This window comes from Eurosta solidaginis, chromosome 5, assembly GCF_040869045.1.
Source record: "Eurosta solidaginis isolate ZX-2024a chromosome 5, ASM4086904v1, whole genome shotgun sequence".
Taxonomy (NCBI): Eukaryota; Metazoa; Arthropoda; class Insecta; order Diptera; family Tephritidae; genus Eurosta; species Eurosta solidaginis.
This window is the reverse complement of record NC_090323.1, coordinates 13,320,041-13,347,725: the sequence shown is the minus strand read 5'-3', so window position 1 is coordinate 13,347,725 and position 27,685 is coordinate 13,320,041. Positions and strand designations below refer to the sequence as shown.

General features: G+C 34.4%; 1 protein-coding gene across 1 annotated transcript in view; it reads right to left on the bottom strand.

Annotated features, from left to right (window-relative positions):
• Nucleotides 1-2,687: 2,687 nt before the first annotated feature.
• The window catches only part of Mkp3 (Mitogen-activated protein kinase phosphatase 3), an 88,563-nt gene continuing 63,565 nt past the window's right edge, over nt 2,688-27,685 (bottom strand). Inside the window, exons 3-6 of the mRNA XM_067787823.1 lie at nt 6,309-6,423; nt 6,056-6,239; nt 4,293-4,428; nt 2,688-4,213 (exon numbers count right to left, since the gene is read on the bottom strand). Coding sequence (XP_067643924.1) covers nt 3,681-4,213; nt 4,293-4,428; nt 6,056-6,239; nt 6,309-6,423 — 968 coding nt within the window. The 3' untranslated portion in view covers nt 2,688-3,680. The remainder of the gene's footprint in view (nt 4,214-4,292; nt 4,429-6,055; nt 6,240-6,308; nt 6,424-27,685) is intronic.

Genomic DNA, 27,685 nt, shown 5'->3' with positions numbered 1-27,685 from the left:
AAGTCCAATTTTCACAGCTATTCTGCAACAGATGTCGCAGTGGTGTGAATATCAATTGGCACGAACCAGAATAGAAGTAGGATTAATGAAGACAAACAAAAAACCGCTGTGGTGGCTGAATGGTTATAGCAGCGGCGCCTAAACGTTGCCGATGAAGGAATTTAGCAGTTCCCGAAATGGATCTATACAACGAGCTTTGGCAGTTGTCTAAAATTTTTTCTTTCTTCTAATCTAATTTAAAAATTTTTTCAATTAAGAAAAAATTTATCATAACAATAATAATGATAAAAAATTATTGTTAGGCCTTGAGCTCGATTCGAACCCGCGATCTTAAAAATCAGTAGGCCAATATAACAACAAAAATTGTTAATACATCCCAGAGCACGGGGAAAAAAAGTGTCAATAAAATATGACACTATGGCAGCATTGCCAACAAACAAGTCCAATTTTCACAGCTATTCTGCAACAGATGTCGCAGTGGTGTGAATATCAATTGGCACGAACCAGAATAGAAGTAGGATTAATGAAGACAAACAAAAAACCGCTGTGGTGGCTGAATGGTTATAGCAGCGGCGCCTAAACGTTGCCGATGAAGGAATTTAGCAGTTCCCGAAATGGATCTATACAACGAGCTTTGGCAGTTGTCTAAAATTTTTTCTTTCTTCTAATCTAATTTAAAAATTTTTTCAATCAAGAAAAAATTTATCATAACAATAATAATGATAAAAAATTATTGTTAGGCCTTGAGCTCGATTCGAACCCGCGATCTTAAAAATCAGTAGGCCAATATAACAACAAAAATTTAGAAAATAAAATTCATCTATTTTTAAATATCATTTTAATTTGTTAATGTTTATGTGCTGTAAGTGCATGTTTTTATGCTATGATTTAAAGCACTGCTCTACGCTCGAATATGCATTCACAAGTGTTTGTTTTAGTTAGCTACAACTAACTATAATTGCTTAAACTAACAAATTAGTTTTAAGTTCTGGCTTCTTTTTGTTTTCTTTCTTAATATATTATAAAACTTATACATACGAAAATCATGTACAATACAAACATACATACATTTTACTGCCTTAGTTTAGATTTGTGGGATTTTTTACAGTTCGTTCGTTATATGTTTTAAAAAAATGATTATTTTTTTGTTTATCTGACTTGCTTTTAGTTGAAATTTTGTTCTTTTTCAAAACTTGTACGTTTTCTATTAAAATACTTTTAGTTTTTAATTTTTTACAACAATATTTTAACGCATTATTTCGTATTAAGTTTTAAATACAGACACATATGCATGTGTAATTTTTATAAAAAGTCTATATATATATAGGGGTCATTCCATGTCAAAATTATCCACGTGTGCAATCCTCTCTTTTCGAATAGAAATAGTTGTGTATTTGTGTTGGAAAGTTTTTGTCTACATTTAAGGAAGTTCATTTTAAAAAATATATATTTTCAAGATTTTCAAATAATTTTTCTGTCAAGTATTTTTCAAAACCCTCAAACGAAAACGGGAGTTTTCGGTAAAAAGATTGAAGTTACTGTAAATAAAAATAAAACTACTTAATAAAAAAATTGCATGTGGTTTTTCTTAAAAGAAAATTTTTTTATAGCTTTCAACGTAGTTGAAGAAATTTTGATTACAAATAATTTTTGTAAAACTTAAATTTTTTAAATTCAGCAACAAAATTATTTCGATTATTGCATACAAAAAATCAGTTCATGGGCTGTTCCACAAAAAAATGTCATTAACCAAAAATTTGATCTTGAAATCGTTCATTGCAAATAAAAATTCATAATAGAAGAATTATCTCTGTCTAGACTATATAGAAACCGTAGCAAGTGTGGATTCTATTCTCAAAACCCATGTATATTTGAAGAGAAAATTAATAAATATGATAGTAATGTTGAAATTGAATTTTTAATTTAAAAAAGCTTATTGCTTCAAGTGCGCGTCAATTTTGTAAATATTTTTAATGCATAAAATATTAATTTTTCAGTTAATTTTCCGCGCTAAATGGATGATGAAATCTAAAAGATATTTCTTGTGTAAGTGTTCTCTGAGTGTTGTATTTTTGATTTAGAAAACGTGGAATATTTTCTACGTTTACTACGCTTCCTAGACAGAGAGAATCGTTTGAATGTTTCAAGTTTGAAAAGGATTTTATTGAAGCAAAATTTTGTTAGTTTTTAAGATGATGAAGAAATTTTCTCTAAGATTTTTTTTTTGTAAAACCTAAATTTTATAATTGTAGAAATAACTTTTGTTTAAAAGATTTTAAATTAATGTTTCGTAGAGAAAATATATGAGCATTCCTTGACATTTAAATTTTGATTGGAAAAAATTCAGTAAAGATTATTATTTGTTAAAACATGGATTTTCGAATAAATTTGTTCGATTTGAATTATGCAAGATTTTATAATTTTTTCTAGAACTAAAAAAAATATTATGTGAACAGCGTCTATAATTCAATACAATTTTACCAACTGAAATAAAAATAAACATTTGTGAAACCATTTTTGGAACAAAATAAAATAAATAAAAAAAAAAAAAAAAAAAATTCTGTGGCTAAAATATAAGAACCATTTTTCAGAACCCAAGATTTATCTAAAAGATATTTTTTTACATTTCACGATCATTTTGTGTTTATTTCAAATTATTCATTAACTTTTAAAAAAGAGGAGGTTTATTTCAAATTTAAAAAAAAATTGTTGTAAAATAAGTGTGTTTTAATCATTAAGATATAGAAAAATATTTAAGCATCCAATAACTTTATAATTTGATTTGTTTGTCAAATATATTTTTAGTTTTGGTTTTTTTGTAATATTCACATTATACATTTATAGTTTATTGCCGGGAAAATTTCAGAGAAATGTTTTGGTTTGGCAATACTTTATTAATATGAGAACTGGGTGGAAATTTTTAGTAAGGCAAAAAAGATTTTGGTAAGAATTTTCTCCACTTAAAACCCTTAAAAATCGATTTCAATTACTCAACGGTTTGACATGGAACGACTCATATTCATATACACCTAAACTGTACACAATTTTTACTTAAGCTACATTTATTTTTATTTTTTCATTTACTGAATAAAGTTAATAAAATAATCCATGTTTATTATTTATTTAATATTCATGCGAATTATAAAAAGGAAGCAAATAATTTTTTTATATTTAACTTTTAAATACATAAATATTTTTTTTTTTTAATTTTTAGACTATTAAAAAAAAAAAATAGCAAACAACAAATTTTTTTAAAATGACTTGTTGTCTTACTTAAACCTAAATTTAATTTAATTTGCTGTTTTTGTAATATGTTTCAGCATTTGCGCTAGCTTTGTAGTTGTTGTTCAACAAGAACTTTGCCACTTATACCACCACCACCACACCCACCATACCTGTAGGAAAAAAGTTTCGTGTGCCTGCGCGCGACCCGAAACCGCCAAACATCGAGTCCCCATACAAAGCTGCTTCCATTTTCATCTTTCTATTATCTCGCTTCTTTTTTATCGCTCCTCAGCAGCATTCGGCAACACTTCGACCACCGACACCGCCTCCGCTGTTGTTGTTGTCGATGTTGACGACGAGGTAGTCGAAGCTGGTGACACATTATCGGCATTATGTGCCACTGGTGGCTCCACAATGCTTGGCGGTAATACAAAACTTTTTCCCACAAGTTGATCTCATTTCAATCCCGTATCACTTGACGGCGTCCATCGATCGAATTCAATACCCGAATCGGGTGATACACCTGTGGCTGCTTTCGCTAGCTGCGCCATATAACCGCCAGTCTGCATACATTTACAATCTGTTGCAATACAATTACATGTAAATTTTGAACCCATATCACCACCACAACGTCCAGCCATTAAGCCACCAGTGCTGGCGGTGCAAGAGGGTGCTATGCTGCCTCCACCTCCGCCGCCACCGCCACCACTTTGATCCATGGCAGTGCATTCATTATCGCCAGTATTACTCCTCCCACTATTGCCACTGCCCGTACCGGCCGGACGTAATTTACGCTCGAATGAATGCAATTGCTCCATAAAATGGAAATTTGGTGCTACATCCGGTTTACGATCACGCACCAATGTGAATGCGTCATTTAAACTGAGTGTACGAGTTTGCATTAGATAGGCGAGCGTTACTGTAACAGAGCGGGATACACCAGCTAGGCAGTGTACCAGAACGGCTGCATTTTTGGAACGTGCTTCTTCTGTGTAAAAGAGAGAGAGCGAAGAAAAGAGAGTATAAATTGAGGTTCAGAAAGAAAAGGTTTGACCGTGTGCACTTACCAATAAATCGTATAGCATCTGGAAAATGTATGGCTAGATCTTGGGAATAGTGATCCGTAATGGGAATTTGTAAATACTCTATGTCGCCTGAGGACTCGAAGACATTTGGAAGATCCGGTGTTACGTTTAGAACATACTGAAAAGAAAGAAAGTAAGACAATGTAAATGAGTGAAATTAAGCTCACGGATTTTTTTTCAGTTTGCAAAACAAGATAATACAACGACGCAGAGTACATTTTTTAATAACATGATTTGAGCGGCGAGAGCCGGACGAGGTATTGTGGGAGCCTTAGCATGTGTCGTCCAAAGCCTATCAATTACGGATATAAGGTGAACTGTGGATAGTCCAATGATCCTGGAATCCTCTTTTGGTCAAAAGAACTTTGTTACACTTAAAGAGGCATTGTCAGATCAGCGTGCTGCCCAAAGAAAATCCGATTGCCCTCTTATCTAAGGCATTCAGACTGCATGGGCTCAGACCAGCCTAGATGTCAGGCCTTAGCACCAGACTCGGATTCACTTCATGTTTTGCCGTTTTGTTAACCATAGAATTTTCAATCTTTGAAGGGCCTATTAATTGAACACGTTCGGATGGAATTACCAGAGCTATCTGGACTTGCTGAAGATATTGATTTTATTGGCCTGAACAAACGCGCTGTGAGTTATGCCTTTCTTAAATTGGAAAAAGAAGCAAAAAAGTGGGTCTTGCGATAAATGAGGACAAGGCGAAATACTTGCAGCCATCCAAGAAAGAATAAGCGCATTCGCGCCTCGTCACTTTTGACGGATGTAAATTCGGGACTGTGAAGGATTTCGTCTATGTGGGAACCAGCATTAACAGCAAAAACAATGTCAGCTTAGAAATCAAAGGGAGAGTAACTCTTGCCAACAAGTGCTACTTAGGACTGTGTAGGCAATTGAAAAGTAAAGTAAAGTTCTCTCGACGAACAAAAATCACGCTCTACAAATCGCTCATAATACCTGTCCTGATGTATGGCTCCGAATCATGGACGGTATCGACAGAAGATGTGTTCCCCAAGCGGGTTAGGGGGTCAGACTATACCCGCTGTAGGTATGTCTGTCGTAAGAGGCGACTAAGATACCAGATTCAAGGGGTTGTGTAGCGCAACCCTTTCAGGTTGCTAGCGCAATATATAGCTTCTCCAAACCTAATTGTCAACCTTACCTATCCGTGGCGAATCCTATTTCATTAACAGCCGAGGCTCTGGCGACCCCGAACCCCTCATGGATCTAGGGGAGGGCGGGTTAGGCCAAGAAGGTCGCATGTGGTCAAACAAATCGTTCCCGAGATGGTCGGGCTTGGTACTTGGCAAAGGACTATCAACATCGATAACACTCCCCAAGGCCTTCGGGGGTGTTCCTATCGCTACAACAACAACAACAAGAATAAAAGATGAGCCAGATCTTGGAGTGCTCGAGAGAAGTGGTTGTCCCGAAGATTTATGGTCCTGTCCTTAATACCTACAACGAGCATGGAGGGAGGGGACTACAACTGAACGATCGGGGAGCAACCTTATCGCTACAACAACAACAACAACAACATGCCGTTTAACAATCTTTGTATGAAACACATTTTTGTGATCAGATAGCTAAGCTAGCTGCAAGTTCGTGATATAAACCGGCTTAACTATCTAGTTCAGTTCAATCAGTCACGGAAGCTGTCGCTGAGATTAATTGCGATCTTTAAGTTGCTCTTCCAGGTACACAGGTACCAACAATCTAACAATTAAATTCAATCTTACCTTTATATTGTACTTTTGTAATGCACGTGAATCACAACTATGCGACTCATTGCCAAGGAATAGGCCAGGAATGATCTCCACAGGTTGCTCATTTATATTGTGATGTGTTGTACTCTCACAATCGGAAGATTCAGCAGAACTACTGCAGGCCGAATCTGAATGTGGCGTTGATATTCGCAAAGATCTGACAAATATATGAAAATGGAACTGACGTTAGAGAAAAATTCATAAAAAAGCGAATTACGAAGCATACCTAAGTCCCATTAACTGATCGGCCTGTGTACTGTGAGTAGATTCCATTTCTTTGTTTTGTGCGCTATCATCTTCACACCACTCAGGAAATGCTTGACGGAAACTTGAGAAACCATCTGTAATGAAGCGAAATAAAGGAAAATCAAATTTAAAACTTTATGGAAATAATTATGATTAACACAATAATGTGGAACGAGTGATTATGTTCAAATACACGTAGACTATTATTAGCAACTTCAATTTAATTATATAATAAGCGACTGTAAATACTAATCGCTTGAGTTTCAAATTAGTAATTCTGTTGAGTTATTTAATTAATTAATTGGATAAATACATAGTTGACGTCATTTCAACCCACTGACCTTTTGAGTTTTAATATTTGCATTTCCGCCAACGAAATTTTTAACACCCACAGGCAAAAACAATTACAAAGCTACAAATAGTGGTCGTTACGTATGATTGTATGAACCAGCATAGTTATGATTGTACTTGTAAATTATTAGCCAACCCACATGGTAGATTTTAAAATCTTCCAGTAGAGGATTTCAACTGACCACCAGGCGGAGCTGAGACTAGAACCGAAAACTAATTAAATAAACACTAGCCCTGACAGAATTTGTGTGACCACTTCCACGGTTGAAAGCTGAAACCAGAGCTAGTGGAAATGTAATTATATGGAAAAAAGTGCCGCCTCACTTAACCCAAGACTCTGACCCTGTCATCCACGCCAAAGTCGAAGGTAACATACGCCTAATAGCAACCATTACAACGAGATGAGCTGCAGGCGATAAATAACCAGAAAGCCAAACCATCACACAGGCAAATTTGTAAATGAGTCGCAGAAAAATAGGATACTGTAGGTTCTAAACCGCTATTAGCATGATACTGTATGACGAATCTTTATGACTCCCATTAGCCTTATTTATTATTTTGATACGAGAAGTTGGTGCAAGTCGCTGAGTAACATCCCAAGCATAATAAGATATACTATTTATAAAGCCGGTTTCGGCATACGACTATTCCGAAAACTGTCGCTGGCACACCTCTAGGTCATTTATCTCTCAGCTTTATATTAATAACGATATCCACCAGAGGAAAATAATGTCACGTTTTCCTCAAATGTGTAGTGTGTTGTATACTTATTATGGATTCTCTAGATATTTTCGGGGCAGATTCCGCTTGGAGGGCTAGCGTTATGACTGTCAAAAGTTTACCCACTCAAGAAAACCCTTTACAAAGTATTTTTGTTGTTACTTGCCGCTTCACTTTAACCCAGTACACTCGATATAATAGATCGTATACCACACCGCCAACATGGCGCCCGAGCAGGTACATGCTCCAGAGATCAAAGCTGTATATGTATTAGACTGGGTCGATTTATTAACCGATACAACGTCATCGATTTTTCGGGTCGATTTATATGGACGAAAGTTAACCGATATCGCGTTTTTTTTTCATGACCTACTAAAAAAAATTTCATTTGATTGTAAAATTTGTAAAAAAAAATTTTTTTTTTTTTTTAAAAACTTTTATCGACAACGTTTTTAACGGACATTTTTGGGTCGGACAGGGTATACATATGAACATTTTTTAGTAGGTCATAAAAAAAACCTTAAAAATCTAAGTCGAAAAAAAGTAAAAAAAACTAAATTTCGCAGGCTCGAAAATTATTTTTTTGGGTATGCGTGTGGAACTTTTTTTCCTGAGCCCAAATCCTATCGAAAAATCGATGGCGCGATATCGGTTAACTTTCGTCCATACAAATCGACCCACCCTAATATGTATATCACAAAATTATTGGACCAATTCTACAAATTGTGTCACTCTGCTTACAGAGCTCCTTAAATAATATAAAAACTTATAGAAGGGCGGTTCAATGCATAGAACGTCATGGCGCCCGTTAGGTACATGCGCCCTAGATTCAAAATGAAAAACAAAAGAAAAAAATTATAATACAAAGCGCGTTTCAGAAAAAACTCGCACGGCTCACTGCAACTAAGAGCCTGCGCCATTCAGCACTTTTGGTTTTTTCCCATTTTTCCTGACATCATTTGCATTTGTGTGTTAAATCTTGCACGGCAGTTCAACAAACGTCACTTAATCAGAATTCTGTGCATACATATGTACATATGTGCAAATGGTATACAATAAAATAATATTGTATTAATATACAGCTGTAGCTACATGTTTATTTGCAACTTTACATTGTTTTGTATAGCTTTTCAATTGTTTAGATACGCTTGTGTGCGTTTTACTTGAATGAAATCACGTCAAATTTTGTGAGCATGCATTTAAATATAAACTTAAGAAAAAATACAATAGAAAATAGTTTGAGAAAAAAAAAAACATTTTGTAATGCGATGCCAAATTGGCGCAAATGAAATTATGAACAATTGTGAGATTTATAGACAAAGATACATCCCTGTTAATAAACACAGTATGTTGAAGTTGAAATGGGAATGAAAATTATGACAAACCCTTATCAAAATTTCAATATAAAAAAAAAGGTTTCAAGTTCAGCATACAACTGATAATAAACCGAGTATTTTTGAAGTGATCAGGGTCTGATCTATTGTAATAAATCGTATTTATTGTGCGAACCCGGAGAGTGTTCCTGTGAAATTTCTTTCCGGTAGGTGGACCAGGGACCCATCTATTCGATCAAATTCTATTCACGATTCGATTTGCCTGAAATTTGGTATATAGTTAGGTGGCTTTTGATAGCCACTGATAACTGATGTTCCGATTCAATCCTTACCGGAAGGCGCTATGGAAGTGGACGTAACTTAAAAGTAATAACATTCGATTAATTCGCGAATTAATGTAAGAAAATGGATATTTATTACCTCGAAACTTACTGTTTTGATCAAAAATTTTGCTTTTTACAAAAACAGGTTTTGCATTTCTTAAAAAGTTTTAAGTTTTGTAAACAAATTTAAAGACTTCAGAACAGGAAATAAGAAATTGCAAATATTTAATAAAAAAATTATAATTTTAAAAATTTCTAATATTTTTTAGTCCAAAGTGTGAGGACTCCAAAAATTATAAATACAAAAATTTATAAAATTTTTTTGTACAAAATTTATGAAATTTTGATATCTTTTTCTAAAAAACTTGCCAATCTTATGTTTTTTTTTAAGTTTTTAACCTAAGACAGACATTGCCTTGGAATTTTTAAAATCCTAAAAAGTTTTGATGACAATATTAAATAATATCATTTTTTCTTCTTTCTTTATAAAAAACTTTACGAAAGTTATGGGAATTTTATTTTCGAAATTTTTAACTTGGCTATATTTTTTTAAATTTCATTAAATAAAATATTAAAAAAAAATACTAAAATTCGATGGTGTTCGTTGGAGTACAAAAATACCTAAACATTTTTTTTCATGAAATAATCTTAATACATATAAAAATGCATATATTTTTTAATTACACATTGTTTATTTTTATGTTACATGCTTTGATATTTTTGCGGGTTACAAAAGAGTTTTTATGCATAAAGGCAGTATGTATGTATGTAAGTATGTTTGTTTTGCCATAAGAAATTAAAAAATGAATTTTTTTTTCGAAAACTTTATATAATTTTTTTTATTATAGATACTACCTACTTAAATTGTTTTTTGTGTAATTTAAGATTTATAAAAAACTCCAATTTAGAGCTTAATAAAAAAGCTCTACAATATTTTCAACAAAAAAATTCTCAAAAATTTTAAAAACAAAATAGAAAAGTTACAAAAAAAAACGGAAATGGTTACTATAACATGTTTCTTCGAAAAAAAAAATTATATTAAAATAATAAATAATCAAATAGTAAATATTTGGTGAAATTTAATGACAGCTTTATTAAAAAATATTACAATTTTTTTCTAATTTATAAAAATAAAAAAAAATTTACGTTAACTTTCAAAAATCAAACAAAAAAATGCAAAATTTACCACTCAATTATTATTCCGTGGTTCTTATATTTTTTTAAAAAAAAAAGTGTGAATATTTTTTTAGTAAACAAAATGTAACTAGGTGCAGGAAAGCTCCTTTTGTTTGCCAAAAAGATTGGATCTATTATAAAAAAAAAATTATGTTTAACCTTGTGAAGACATCGATTTATTTAAAGTACTTTAAAAGTGAACGCTCCTCCGGCAAAATAAGTTTGTTTTGTCCAGAATAAAGAATAATGAGAAAAGCCAACCAATTGAGAGAAACAAAAACTGGGGAAAATTTTTTTTTAAATTTTTTGTAGTGAATTTTTTGCTCGAATAGGTACAGCCAAATATCTTAGATTTTCAAAGACACTTTACTATTTTAATACTACTTTTTAAATTTTCATTAGAATGAGTTTTGAAAAATAGTAAGAAAAACAATAAAAAAAATAGTATTCAAAAGTTGGCAAACAAATTTAACAATTAAATTTGTTTTAGTATGAGTTAATCGGGGATTGCCCGCTTTAAATGTATGAAAACATTTATTTGAAGCAATTTTTAATTTTATAATTTATTTAATAATTTGGGAAAAATTTAAACAACTGATGTCACGTTGTTTAAATTCTTCCCAAATTATTAAATACATTTTTTTTTATTATAAGAAAAAACAATATTTTGGGAAGAATGTAACATTTTTTGTGTTTAAATTGGGTTTGTTTAGAAAAAAATTCAACCAACACAATTTTTTCTAAAATTTTTGACTAAACAAACAATTACGGAAAAATAATTTTTTTTTTTTAAATTGGAGTCGTTAAAAAAATGAAAAAGTTCAATACATACAAATTTTATAAAATTTAAGTTATATATAAAAAAAAAAATTGGAAAAAGTTTTAATTTTTCTGGTTGAAATTTGTTTTTTTTTTTTTTAAATTAAATTTGCAAAAAAAAGCTTTATAAAATAAATTGTTAAAACTTTTTCTAAAATATTTCGCTAAAAAAATAATAAAATAAATTTAGAAAAGGTTTTTTGTGTTAGTAATTTAAAGAAAAAAGAAATAAGAAAATAATTTGAAATGACAGATATTAAATAAGACTGTCCCATTTCCGCCACACTTCACTGTAGAGCCATACAAATGTATATAAATATGTATACAAAAACAAGTAATAAGTATTATTTTCTAATAATAAAGCGTGTAAATAGCGAATTTTCTTTCAACCATATAAATACGTTCATTCATTCATGCAAAGTATGTGCATACGCAAGTGCCTGAGAGCATGCATGAGTGCGGCTGTAAGTAAATACACATATGTGTGTGTAAGTATAACAAAAATAATTTACAAACAATTGTTAATTTGGTCATTTTGCACATTACTTAAAAATAATTTAAGACATAAAACAAAAATTGGCGAACGCTGTGGCGTCCGTTAGGCAAGCACTCATTGCGCCATTTAATAGGCGGGCGGGTCAGTTGGCTACTTAGCTCCTTAAGCAATAGCTTTAACAACTTATGGCACTTAATTGTATGGTCACTCACTCACACAAATCGGTGATCAGGTTATAGCATTAAAGTCAAAGTTTTTTTTGCGAAATTTATTTCATTCATTCGTTTGTTGTCGGAAAATGCGTCATAAGCGCGATTTGTTTACTGAAAACTTTTCATCTTTAATGTTAATCTAAAATTACGTGTACTTGAAACATACAAGTGTAATTCACGTCACTGCATACGTAAATTGGGGTGCGACTTATTTCGCATCTTTGTGCTAAAAGCAAGTGAATTAATTTTTTATTGCCGCTAACAATTTAGTGCACTGTGCCAAGTATGACTGAAGCTCCCTTACAAGGTTTTATCAAATGTTTAATTTTTTTGTGGGATACACTTTAATGTGCATACCATGTAACAGACAGCAGCGATTAGAAAAATAGCAGAAATTTTTATCAAATTTCGTCATTTAACTGAAACTATGCAAACCAATTTCAAAAACGTTTTCGAAAATTCGATAAAATTTTACAAAATTATTGAAAGTTTCATTTGGAGTTCTCTGAATTTTTTTTGAGTATGCAGATTGTAGCGCAACCAATTTTAGTGTAAGAAAGGTCAAGTAATACTTACTTAATTGGCGCTTAACCGTCTAAACGGTCATGGCGGTCCAACAAGGCGCGCCAGTCGCTCCTTCGTTCCGCCAACCGGCGCCAATTGGTCACACCAAGGGAGTTTAAATCGTTTTCCACGTGTTCCTTCCAACGGAGTGGGGGCCGCCCTCTACCTCTGCTTCCATAGGCGGGAGCATCATCTTTCATTCGCATAACATGGTCTAGCCAGCGCAGCCGCTGCGTTTTAATTCGCTGGACTATGTGCATGTCCGCGTATAGCTCGTACAGCTCATCATTAAATCGTCTGCGGAACTCGCCATCGCCAACGCGTCCATAAATCTTTCGAAGAACTTTTCTCTCGAACACTGACAAAGCCGCTTCATCTGCTGTTGTCATGGTCCATGCTTCTGCAGGACGGGTACGATAAGTGACTTGTAGAGTATGATTTTCGTTAGCCGAGAGAGGACTTTACTTTTCAATTGCCTACCTAGTCCAAAGTAGCATTTATTGGCAAGATTGATTCATCGCTGGATTTCAGTTCAATTTTTTTGCTAGTGTTGATGCTGGCTCCCAAATAAACGAAGTCTTTTACTATTTCGGAATTATGGCTGCCAACAATAGGGTGGTTACCAAGGCGCGTATGCGCTGACTCTTTGCTCGATGATAGCAGGTACTTTGTTTTGTCCTCATTCACCATCAAACCCATCTTTACCGCTTCTTTTTCCAGTTTGGAGTAAGCAGAACTAACAGCGCGGGTGTTTTGGCCGATGATATCAATGTCATCAGCATATGCCAGTAATTGCACGCTTTTATAGAGTATTGTTCCAGTGCGGTTAAGTTCTGCAGCTAGTATAATTTTCTCCAGCATCAAATTAAAGAAATCGCACAATAGGGGGGCAGCCTGTCTGAAAACTCGTTTAGTTTCGAACGGCTCGGAGAGGTATTTCCCAATTCTGACTGAGCTGATGGTGTTGCTCAACGCAATGACCAGCCTTGTTGTTTTTCGATCTGGTTATTGCTATTCCAACTTCGTCGTAATCGGGCGGGGGGACATACATATATTCCATCATCATCGATTGCGGGATCGGGTTCGTCATCTCTGCGCGGTGAATCGCTGCCTCCATTTAGGAGAGCAGAGGAGTGTTCCCTCCATAATCTAAGCACTAAAGGACAAGTAATAGGTCTCTTGAAATTCATATTCATGATTGATGAAAATCAAAATCGAAAACGGAATTGAGATTAACTTTGCTTAGTTTCAGTTACAAAATTCATAGAAGTTTTTTCCTAAAATATCGAAAAAAAAAGAAATCAACTCACGAAATTTAAAAAAAATTGCCACTTCCATTTTTCTGTTTACTGCTGTATCTAAATAAATCGTGAAAGGTATTAACTTGAATGTCATCATCACCAGCCATGTTTATAGCTGCATATTTAGCTTTTACATCCGCTGAAGCCGGAAATGTGCCACCCGCACAAATTTCTATTATAGTACAACTGTGAGCTGGAAATACTGATTTCCATTTGTTTATCTATTCCAGGAAATGTAATGTGGGAAAGCAATTTTTAAACAAATTTGGTGCTTCAATATAGCTAAGCAATGCGTGGGCGGCTTAATTAATTTAATACGTATACAATAAATAGCTTTATATATTAGGGTAGACCAAAAATGAAAATATTTTTTCCTGTTGGTATATATTGTTCAGGACATAAAACAAAAATAGCCTGTAAAATTGTCAGCTGTTTTTTTTTAATGCTTAGAGGTGCCTCAATGCGATTTTTGCTTTTTTTGAATGCAATTATAGAGGTGCACACCAAAACGAAATATTGATATTATCTCCGGCGAGCGCTTGAAGTCTACAGCGGGCCAGAAATCTCTTGACACACGGTAATGGGTGGTGTAAGCCCAGTGTTTGCTAAGCTGCGCCTCTGTCCAGAAGCAAATATTCAACGGAGTCTCAGTGTCTACAGACATAGACGTTCAGTTCGCCGGTGCCTGCCTGGGCCAAGAGATCAGTGTGACAGTTGCCACGTTTATCCTTATGCCATGGCCACCCAGATAATTTTTATCAAAAATGAGTAGATGTTAAATTCCGTAACAGTGATAGTGGCGGATAGCAACTTATCTACGGCATTCTTCATATTGGCGACCTTTACCTAGAACACTGATGTGATCGGACAGCCTGAATTTCCAGCTAAAACCGAGATTATGACAGAGTACGCCACTCCCAACCCTTCCGTGAATCCTGGATCTATCCGTGAACAGATTCACCGGACTTCCTTCCCATAGTTATTCCCCCACTTCATTCCTCCCGTAGTGAATGTGGCAACAGGAAAGGAAGCCGAAGCAGGGTATTTTGTCCTACCAGGGATGTAAGATGCCAGAATTCTGGAGCACGCGTAATTCATAAGCCAAAATCCCGCGTTACGCCGATGACATATAAGCCGATCACGACACTCAGATAACCCTGTAAAACGCCACTTTGTGTATTCCGAATTTTTTTTTATTTGACGCCAGGCCATCGGCAGAAGCTATCGCATAGACGTGAAGCTTTAGCATAGACATGAAAATAACAAATAGAATTGATCACCTGAAATTTGATCACCTGATAATCGTGGTCTCATCCTGTATCAAATCATTAAAACTTAGTCAATTATACTTCTCGGGAATAGAGTAAGTCTACTTTAAAATTCTGAAAATTTTCGTTTGTATACCTACTTTGGGCGTGAAAGTCATCCAACCATGCAGTCTCACGTTCGCATGGATACTATTGAGAAAAAAATAAAACCGTTTAAAAACATGCGGTTCGATAGTATTCGATTCAAAATTTCAAACACTTATTTTTGCTTTTCACACGCTTTTATCACTTTCTTTGTATAATTCATTGATGAGTTCATACAACGACCTTCAGAGTACGTTGCCGCTGAAGCGCGAACGAAGATGACAAAAATAAATAAAAAAAATTGCTTACATACATACCTACATAGAAAACGTAAAAGTTTAATTAAGCAAACCAATAAGAAAGTGAAGTAATAGCATAAAGTCAAATGACGTACACACAAACAAAGTTTATTTGACTTAAAAAAGATTAAAAAGTTAGCAAATACATTGCTTAACGCCATCCAAAAAAAAAAAATGTAGAAGATAAATAAGTTTCAAGTTGAAATAAAAATAAAATAAAAAAATTTTAAGCACTTCCTTTATATAAATGGACAAAAATCAGCGAAAAATGTCTCCACCTATATATTTTTACTTCTCATAAATATTTTAGCAATTTCTATGTCAAAATTTAAAAATCAAAGTTTAGCAAGAATATGTCTTTATATAAGGAGATTTTTTTTTGCTGATTTTTGACCATTTATATAAAGGAAGTGCTTAAAATTTTTTTATTTTATTTCTATTTTCTCCTTTTCTTACATTTTCGCGGTGTCTTAACCTATCTGTTAAGTTTTACGCCCTTAGCTCGATGAGAACTTACATAAAAATTAATCCAAAAATTCCCTCCGTTCCGTTGGATTTTTCTAAATATCTCAGTCCGTGCGCCCCCTAGCGAAACTTATTGTATTGTGTCATCGGCTGTCATCGACCTCTGAATTAAGCTCTAAATTTTTAGCCTCTAGCTCATCGAGAAGTTACCTAAAACACGGTTGCAAATTTCCAAATTATTATCAAATTTTTTTGATTCGTGCGCCACCTAACGGAATTTTTTCTCCTTTTGTTCCTTTGACACGGTGTCTAACCTAACCTATCTGTGAGGTTTCATGTTTGTAGCTCAATGAGAAGTTACTTTAAAATCGATCTCAAAACACCAAATTTCCAAATTCTTATCTAAATATTTCGATCCGTGCGCCACCTAACGGAATTTTTTCTCATTTTCTTACATTTTCTCGGTGTCTTAACCTATCTGTTAATATTAAGCTTGTAGCTCATTGAGAACTTACATAAAAGTCAATCCCAAAATTCCCTCCGTTTCGTACGATTTTTCTAAATATCTCGCGCCACCTAGCGAATCTTTTTGCATCGTGTCATCAGCTGTCATTGACCTTTGACTTAAGTTTGAAATTTCAAGTCTCTAGCTCATGGAGAAGTTACTTAAAAGCTGGTTTGAAAATTTTCAAATTCTTATCTAATTATTTCGATCCGTGCGCCACCTAACGGATTTTTTCCCTTTTGTTGCATTATTATTCTAACCTATGTGTAAAGTTTCACGTTTTTAGCTCAATGAGAAGTTAATATAAAATCGATTGCAAGATTTGTATGAAAAGCGGACAAACATTCAACCGACCTAATATAAAGGAAGTAAAAATAAATTATAAAAAAATATGAATAAAAAAAAAAATATGACATAAAATATGTAGAAAAGGGGGGAAAATTACGTAAATAAGAACGAGCGTCGCTGTGTCGCTCGCGTTGGCAAATTTGCTTTTGGTTCGTAGGAGACAAACAGTCACCAAACCGGATTTTAAGTTCAACGCCAACAAAATAAAAAGACAACAATAGCAAGAGAATAAGAATGAGAAAAAAAAAAATAACTTAAAATATTTGTGCCATAAACGACAAACACGAACACCCACGGAAGCTACAACAACAAAAAGGTCAAAATACATTTTTTTTTTAAAGCGAAACAGCAAAACTGTATAAAGCATAGATAAACAAAAAAAATCATTGGCCTACACAAAATAATTGTGTGCTGAATATCAAAAAAAAAAAGCTCACTCTTTAGACAACGGTTGGCTTGACAATAGTCTATTTATTTGTACATACAGTCTCACATACAAAAGTATAATTTATGTGAGTGCACGTAGACTTAGTTATTCATTCAAAAAATATTTAGTATTGACCGAGAGTGAGGCAGAAGTGAAACTTCTTTTTCGCTTTTTTAGTAAAAAGTAGAAATTTAACGTCTAATAACTTTGATTGTTAAAATTTATCGGAAATTTGTTTAAGACCTTTGTGCAGAGCGTTCCATTAAAATGAAGATTTCCCCAGCGGGTTAGCGGGCTTTAGAAGATTCAATGTGCTTGTTATCGGACCTATATCCGGCACAGGGCCATCAAAATCGATAACACTCCCCAAAGCCATCGGGGAGTGTCCTTCTCGCTAGAACAACAACAACAACATTCCACCTAATTTCTTATTTAAAATGTTTCGTCCAGATACAGAAAACTGTACTGAATTTTCCAAACGAATGGAGACAGCGTAAACACTTTAAGACTCAATTACCCTAGAATAATAAATAAAATGTATGGCGCGATAACCACCGAAGAGATTTTAGGCCGAGCTTCTCTTCCAATTTGCGTCGCGCTCCTTTTAATTTTTCTTACAAGTTGGCGGTACGGGATCTACTTGTTTAATGCTGACTCCGAACGATATCTGCAAGGCAGGTGAGTTTTCACTGAGAGCTTTTCATGGTAGCGTACTTTGCACACAGAGTATAATAACTTTGGATAACGGTTGGTTGTACAGGTATAAAGGAATCGAGATAGATATATGCCGTCTTTCAGTGAGTTTTACAGCTCCGGCTCACGCTCAATTCTCACGGGAATGCTCTGGATCATTGAGAGACTTGAGAAGCAGATGTCGTGAAATTTTCGCACACGTGAAATGTGATAGGCAGATGTCGCCGCTGTTTTTCATTTAACTCATACGGCGAAAGGCTAAGCAGCGACATCTATTTTTGAAAAAGTAGGTATATTAAAGGCCGCGTTGCCAACCTAAAAAGAAGTGATTAACAAATTATCTGGCTCACAAATTGAACCAGATTTCTATCTGGATTTATCTGGCTCAAATCGTTGTTGTTGCATTTACATGCAAAATTATTTATCTGACTCAGGATTTTGCCACCGGATGATAGCTATAGACTTCCATATATCAAAATCATCAGTATCGAAAAAAAATTTGATTGAGCCATGTCCGTCCATCTGTCCGTTAACACAATAACTTGAGTAAATATTGCGATATCTTCACCAAATTTGGTACACGAGCTTATCTGGACCCAGAATAGATTGGTATTGAAATTTATTATTGATTATATTGAGCGAAATCGGATGCTAACCATGCCCACTTTTTATATATATAACATTTTGGAAAACACAAAAAACCTGATTATTTAGTAAATAATACACCTAGAATTTTGAAATTTGACGCGTGGACTGATATTGAGACTCTTGATAAAAATTTGAAAAAATGTTTTAAAATGGGCGTGGCACAGCCCACTTGTGATAAAATCAATTTTACAAATATTATTAATCATAAATCAAAAATCGTTAAACCTATCGTAACAAAATTCGGCAGAGAGGTTGCCTTTACTATAAGCAAGGTTTTGAAGAAAAATTAACGAAATCGGTTAAGGACCACGCCCACTTTTATATAAAAGAGTTTAAAAAGGGTTGTGGACGAATAAAATAAGCTATATCTTTGCAAAAAAGAGATTTATATCAATGGTATTTCATTTCCCAAGTGGATTTATAACAATAAAGAGGAAAAACTTCAAATTTAAAAAAATGGGAAATGAGGAGACATTTTTTTTAAACGGGTGGTGCCACGTGTTATGTAGAAAAGTAACTTATCGGAAATGAAATGTAAAATTGAAGCTCACGCTGAGTATATATATAATGTTGGGTTACACCCGAACTTAGACACCTTTACTTTTTTATACCTTTCATGAACATGAAATGGTATATTAACTTTGGTCCGATGTTTGTAACGTTGAGAAATAGAGAAGATAGACTCACCATTAAGTATACCGAATTGATCAGGGCGACGAACTGAGTTGATATAGCCATGTCCGTTTGTCGGATCCGGTAAGATCGGACCACTATAACATATATCTCCCATACAACCGACGGTTCAGATAAGACGATTTTGGTCTTTGCTGCCGTAATGTAGAAAGTATAAACGTGAAACTCCGTGAAATATATTCTAATATATCATAGAAGATATCCTGAAAAAATCACTTTGATCGGAGCTATATAGTCATATCCCATACAACCGATCGTTCAGATAGAAAGATTTTTAAAAATTTCTTCCTTAATTTCCAATATAAAAACGTTAACCTTGGTGATATTTGTTCTAATATATCATAGAAGATTTCCTGTAAAAATCATTTGGATCGGAGCTATATATAATATATATCCCATACAACCGATCGTACAGATAGAACGATTTATAGCCATTTCTCCTTTAATTTCCAATACAAACACGTTAAACTTGGTGATATTTATTGTAATATATCATAGAAGATTTCCTGAAAAAATCACTTTGATCGCAGCTATATGTATATAGTATATACCTATCCCATACAACCGATCGTTCAGATAGAAAGTTTTTTGGCCATTTCTCCCTTAGTTTCCAATATAAAAACATGAAACTTGGTGATATATATTCTAATATATCATAGAAGATTTCCTGTAAAAATTATTTCGCTCGGAGCTATGTATAATATAAATCCCATACAACCGATCGTTCAGATAAGGGGTGTTTTGGCATTTTTTTATATTTATCTAAAAATCGTTTATGTATGTACATCTGTTCACTATATATTTCTTATCTTATACAGCGCATTATTTGGAGATTACGAATGGGATAAGATTATTGTTCAGCCCCATTCATGAAAGGTAAGAAGTCTTCGGCACAGCCGAAGACAGTCCCGCCCTTACTTGTTTTAATTTTTAGTATGTGGGTAGTAAATAGTTTCGGAATTTTCTTCGGGATCATATTGTTTTTTATATTCATATAGGGGCTGTTTTCAGATCATACCGGGGCCTATCTTCTGAAAATTGCAAGATTGTTTTTGAGATCGATTCGCGACCATATAGAAATTTTCTCCGGATAATATCTTAACTACCTTTGAAACTCTTTTTCGAATATCTATGAATTTGTTTGCGTTATCTCCTTTATGCAATCACTTTGAATAAAGTCCTACTTACTTGCATCGCTTGTCATTCCTTTCTTAATATTTTACCGCCAATTACCGTAGAACCTCTTTGCTTAATATCTCAAATAATATTTTTGCAAGATGTACGCTACAATGAAGCTCAACAAGAAACCGCTTGCTTAGCTCTAGTATATCTGCAATTGACCAAACTTACACGAAACAAGAAACGCTAAAGTTTAAGGGTATTCACTTCAAAATATTCAATGTATTTGTGACTCTGTTTGTGACAACGTGTGGGGGTCTGTCGCCTGCTTTATCAACGTTATCTCACACGCTTTTCGCTTGTTGTGCTACTAAGCTGCATTGAAATGAAGTGTAGCACAAAGTCAACAACTAGCCACACCTACCCGCTGATGTGACCTCGCCTACAAATATAGTACGTCAAGCAAATTGAGCGTTTGAATAGTTGAGTTGCGAATTATTATATCATTTAGACATCTGTGAGTGCGAGCAAGTTCAATTTGTATTTTTTCGCATCAATAATTGATTGTAGTATATTTTATATATACAAAAGATCTAAATACATATTTATGTGTATGCATGTATTATATATACGCAAGTACATTTATTTTGTAATCACGCTACGCCACCACCTTACAATTTTTCAATTAAAATTTTCTTTTACTTTTAATCGTTGTAAGTACCTACTGATATTCCTTGTAAGTATGTATGTATGAGTAATCTGCATACTTAAGTAAGTGCAACAATTGAGAAGAAGTGTTATGGAAATTCATGCTTTGTTTTCCATCGCGGTGTTTTTACATACATAAATAAAAAAAAAATAAATGTAAGGCGCGATAACCTCCGAAGAGATCTAAGGCCAAGCTTCTCTTCCAATTTGCGTCGTGCTCCTCTTGATTTTCCCTACAAATTGGCCGGACGGGACCTACATGTTTTATGCCGACTCCGAACGGCATCTACAAGGCAGATGAGTTTTCACTGAGAGCTTTTCATGGCAGAAATACACCCGGAGCGCTTGCCAAACACTACCGAGGGGCGACCCCGCTTAGAAAAAATGTCTTCTAATTGTAAAACCTTATTTCTAAAATTTTGATGTTGCTTTGCCCGGGGTGTGAACCCAGGGCATACGGTATGGTAGGCGGAGCACGCTACCATCACACCACGGTTGCCGTCATACTTAACTCTCATTCTCTTATACATAGCTCATTTTATATATTATTTTTCTGTGTGTGAAAAAGTTAATTAATTTATGTACAAAAGACAATACATTATATGTTGATAATGTCAATAATTACATATAGACAGCGGAAGTACTCACGATTTCGGAGTTGATTGTGTTTATAGTATGGAAATATATGTATGTATATGTAAACATATTGTAACGTATTTACTGCAAATCCTCTTATTTGCCCTTTTGCTAAGTTCGTATCACTAAACTGTTGAATAAATAACTCCAATATTGAATAATGGAAAAATGTACTTCACAATACTTATATACTTTGCAACTAGCTGGATTAATAACCAAATTGACTGATGAAACTGATCTATTGCCCGACAGATAGCGTGCTTAACTGAAAATTGCCCATAGCGCCTCTACCGCTGATACTTTTATACTCTGTGACTTCCTCGTGGCATCTTCTAGGCGCTTCCAGAATTTTACTTAGTTAGTTATTATAGTTTCTCAGCTACAACTACAGATGTATAATTTTTATAGCTTCTCTCATACCCCATGCGCTTCTATGTGTGAGCGACACTTCCACAATCACAATTGCATACCTTTAGGAGCATTTCAGATAAGATATCTGCATGTGCTTGTGCGTTGCTCTCAGCTGCGTGTACCTACATATGTGTAGACCTAATGATTGATTCGTTTATGTAGATACATAATGATTGATCCATGGATGTGCATGCAAGGCGCTGCTTAGCATCGGCTTAGAGATGGTAGCACCCCTTAGTTTTGATAATATTCGTAACAATATGTATGCGATTGTATTTATGTTATCTACACATGTGTAAGCCCTTACAAAATTGGATTGGGAAATTTTTTTGTCTGAACAAGAAAAAGTTGGTATAATTTATTATTTGCAATGAGCTAAGTATTTCAGCCGATTCTTTAATCTGTAAGAGAAATAGGTTTCAGCCAGGTCTTGTAGAGTAATCTCATAACTAAAGTCCGACCAAACGTTCTTCTTCGGGACCGTCTTCGGTTTGCCGGTTAATCGGGAGTAATTTCAGTCCAGTTGGAGTACTAAAACCATAGGTCAATCTAGCATAATAAAAACTATAGTTTTCTTCATCGAAGCACAGACCGCTGTAAGGATAGTAAATATATGGCAAACATTCCCAGCAGGGATGATTGGTTGGTGTCGTAACGGCGCTTTGCTGCTGACGTTAGCATTTCCATATACATCGAAGGTTCTACGTATAACGTTAAAGTAGGATCTGGTCTGGTCTTTCAGAATAACTGGTCATTTCAAGGCTTTCCAAGCAGAAGTGTCAGCTATCATGGAAGTCGTGTTTTGGATATAAAACACACTATCGGCAAGGAAATGTTTATTTTAAGAGACAGACAAGCGTCTATCAGTTCAATGGGCTCTGATTATTTCAATTATGAGCATTAAACTGTCACCAATCTCTTCAGAAGATAGGCCAACAAAGCTGTGTATACCTCACATAGGTACGACACATGGACATTGAAGGGAAACATATTGCAGACGAGCTTGCAAAGCAGAGCACGACAAAGCCGATTCTTTATGACAAAAAACACTCAGGTATTCCTTTTTCCGCACAGAAGCTGGTGCTAAAAGTGTAGATCTGCCGTCAAGCCAACGAAAGGTGACCGCAAACCCCAGGGAAATCAAAGTAAATCTGGCCAAAACGAGATCTTAAGATCATTGTAGTAGGGATGAAATTTGCACATTTATAGGAGTACCAACTGGGCACTGCCTGATTATTAATGGGCATCAGAAAGGCTTGGAGTGCCCCAACAACGACGCCCTTTCTGGATAATCTACGCCAGTTCGTAGAGTATGAAATCAAGAACTTGGTAGCCTTTATCAGATCCTCGAAATGGGTTCGAAGAAGAGTAGTTAGTACTTATACAACGGGTCTCCTGACACTGGCCTATGTGCGCGTTCCGCGGCAGCCAGTTCAACCAAACCTAGCTAAAGCCTATTTAGATATTACATACATATACAAGAAAGGAAACTTAGAATTTTTTTAGTCAACCTTAAAAAAGCATTTATGGATAGTCGTTTTCTTCTCTAAAAAAGAAGTTATTCAAAGTTAAGGAAAGTCATCGGCTTCGGCTTCGGTAATCGGCCGATTAGCTGACATTTGTTTCGACTCCGGCTTGAAACCCGATCTTTGGTCGGAATCTAGGGCTCTTGAATCACACTTAGAATAATTTACATTGAATTTACCTTAATCGCTATGCTGCCACCAATATTAATCCATATGGCTAAACTTGTATCTTTTCCACATAAAAAGAAAATTTTTCTTCTAAATTAAAATATGTAATTTTGAACGATCCTAAGAATTGAATGCATAAAATATCTGTATCGAAAGGTAGAAGTGGCATTACCAGCCGTGTGCCTACTCGGGCGCCATGAAGCTTTAAATTCCGAAATAAGAAATACATTGTTTGATTAATGTAAAGCTCTCATTCAGCTTAAATTAAGAGTTTTTAAATAAAGCTTAGAAATGGGAATATAACCTCTAAGCTTTAGATACACCCTATTGTCTAAGTAGTCAACTTCGCAGATAAACTCGTATGCGTGTAAAAGTTTTAATAGCACAACGGAAGAATTCAAGCACATTTTTTTTTATCTTTTTGATACTCAACATTTTAAAGTAGCTTTCAGCGTTCACCCACATTCAAGTGAATGTTTTCAGTAAAAAGTTGTTAAGCTTCCTTTACTTGCATCATCGTACTCTCGACACGTTTCGAACAATATGTTAGATGCACTGTATATATGTATGTATGTATCTCTATGTGTGTACCTATATATCTGTTTGGCATCTGCTTTTCATCGTCTCATTGATTTACACACAATTTTTCACTTAGACGTGCGTATGTATTGTAGATATTCAAGTATTGGATCATTCAAACATTCGTAAATTTTTTCAAAGCTTCCCATTCATTCAGTCTTTTCAATTTACACAATAGTATTTTTTGTCGAGTAAATATATGTATGTAAACTGTATTGAATTTTTAACGCTTCATCCATTCAGAAATTTGAAAACTTATTAACATGTACATACAGCAGCGAACAGAAAAATACAAGTGGCAGTTTCTTCTTCTTCTTTTATTTTCGATATTCTAAGAAAAAACTACTATGAGTCTTGTAACTCAAACGAGGCAAATCAATTTTAAATCGGTTTCCGAAAAAATTAAAAAATCGGAAAAAATTTTACGAAATTTTTGAACTTTTTTATTTAGAGTTTTTTGTTTCTTTCCTGAGTATGTAGTTTTGTAGCCAAACCAATAGGTCTCTTGAACTTCGTCTTAATTTTTGAGAATTTTTCTCCGAACGATGTTAAAAATTTTCCTCCACATAAAGTGTGAAATCCTTTTTTATATGGAAGAAAATCTGAAACACTATTCAAACTGAACCAAAGAAGATAGATATAATAAGAGCCGTTACTCGTTATTACTCGATGTAAACTGTGAGGTAGTCGCTACTTTTTTTGGACGAGATGTTTATAAATGTCTTCTATACATATTCATGGGGTACTTGTGTTTATTTTTCCGACTGTATTTAATTAATTATTTAATTCACTTTCCAAAAATCACGTTTGCATAAAGTGACAACACCGCATGGATAAATGAGAGGCAATTCAAAAATGTCCTTCATAAAAAAAAGGAGCGACTGCCTCACAGTTTACTTCGAGTAAATGCCTAAAAAATAACGAGTGACGGCTCTTATCCTCCTATCTATCCTCTTTGACTGAACTCCAAATAAAAAGTTCAAGATTGACGAAATTTGATAAAAATTGCCACTGCTATTTTTCTGTTTGCTGCTGAATGTGTGTATCCAAGACTGGCTCTAATGTACAGGTTTTCGTTCGTAAGAAGAATTACAATTGACGAAACTTGAAACAAATTTCCACTGCTATTTTTTTGTTCGCGGCTGTATCTCTGGCTGTGTTGGAGAAATTTGTGTACGCCATTCCACCTATTATTACACATGGCGCCCGAGCAAAGTCGGAAGTTGTAGTGAAAGATGTAGTCGGGTTGTTTCTTTATCGATGATTCCACAATTTCGGAAGATTTTTCTAAACGGACTCTCAAAGAGAATGATATTAATTTTATATTTTGAAATGAAAAATTTTAAACTCGGATCTCCTAGTGAGTTTCTGTAAGGCTTTTAAAATTATCTCACATTGATTTCTATAGCATTCACATTATAATTTTGCATTCTTTTGGATACAAGTGTTTTAAATTTTCATTCAATTTAAGGTTACTCTTATGTTAATATTGGCTATTTTGTTTAGATAAACCAACAAAATGAATAAACTTGCAAATTTTTGCAACAACGGACAAACGGAAATGGCAGTTGTACAAAAAGCGAACGGCACTCCAGCCGCTAGGGTGGCATAAGGTGAAGGGTCAGAAGGTCAATTGATGTTATGTACTCTTCAAATGGATGTAAAATCAATTGGTTTTATGACTACTTCAAATATAAAAAAGTCAATGGCTTTCTGGCTATTAAGGAAATTTGAACTTTTGCCCATTTTGGGAAAATAAATTTTGATCTAAACATTTAGTTGAATTGCGTTTTTCTTTACTAAGCAGGACTTCATTAGGTTCATTTTTTATCAGATTTTCCACTAGTATCGGACCAAAATATAGAAAAGGGAGCGCCGTGTCCGTAGATATGCAATAAATATTTTTTCTCTTTTCAATTGACTAAACGAAAATGTAGCAAAAACAATAAAACGTAACTGTAATTCAAAGTTGTTAATATTTTAATACCTGAAGGTATGCAACAAAATATTTGATCTTATGCCACTTGAGAAAAAATAGTTGACTTTATGACGATATAGATAAAGCGGTATGGTCATAATTTCAATATCTTTGATATTGTAACCATTTGAAATTTGACGTTGTGACTATTTCATACACTGAAAGAAAAAGACTGGTAAAATCAACCGAAATACGGGTCAATTCAACAGAAATTTCTGTAAATTTTTATCCATCGCAACAAGATGTTGAATCAACTGCACACAAATCATTGATTCGTAATTGACCGTTTTAGTAGCCAAATGAACAAAAAAAAGTTGTTGCGACAGCTTTGTACGAAAGTACCTATGTTGCGGTATTTGCAAGGCAGACGAATTTTCACTGAGATCTTTTCATGGAAATACACTCGGAGTGCTTGCCGAACAGTGCCGAGGGGCGACCCGCCTTAGGAAAATTTTCTTCTAATTGAAAAACCTTATTTCTAATATTTTTATCTTGCTTTACCCGGGGTGTGAACCCAGGGTCTTCGGTGTGGTAGGCGGAGTACGCTACCATCACACCACCGCGGCCGCCATATAGATACGTAAGTATGTGCATACATATAGTACACAGCATACATAAGTACAAAGTAGAGAGCGCAGTGAGAGTAAAATTCTCTTTGAAATTTGCTCATGTATTTACTGTTGATCGCTGTTAAAATGACCAGTGAGATCAGTTGTGTTAACAAAAAAATCGATTAGATTGATTACGAATCTGTCAATTTTACAGAGTTTTGTTAACTTAAGAGCGACAATTTCTCTTCTGTTGGAATGACTAAGCTAACTTGTTCGCTAGCCAAAGAACTCGGTCGAATTAACCATAATTCGCTCAATTTCACCGAATCTCCGTTAAGTCAAGAACAACAGAACCGATTTGTTGATTTTACTAGCACCATTTCTTTCAGTGTATGGTCATCACTTCAATTCACTTTGTGGCCATAGGCCAATTGACGTTACGTCCTTTATGTCACTCCTCCAGTCAAAACAACACTCTTGCTTCCGAAGGCCTTAACAGGTTCTGCAAAAGTTTCGTTTTAAACTGCTCCGGAAAACTATGAACAAATAATGACAGGAGATACTGGAAATGGCAGTGGGGTGTTGGTATGACTAATAAAAGACTAAAAAGTCTTTTTTATAACTCTGCTAGTCAAGTATTTTTAAGTCGAGCTTAATAAGATCAAAGCATCGTTATTTTATCACCATCTTTACATGGTGTCTTTTTATAACAATTGGCCTTTTCAAAAAGAATATAAGCAGAAAACAACTATGTTATAAATAGCAACGTCCCTCGCAGTAGTGCGGTCCTATCAGCTACGACACTTACGCCACCAATGCGTTAAGCTTCAATTAATTATTTATAAATATGTACAACCATCTCTGCTTTCTCCCTTCAGTATCATTTGCTATTTCAGTTTATCGTTAAAAAGGAAATTACGCACTTCCGCCACTATTATTGTCTGCTGGTACTCGT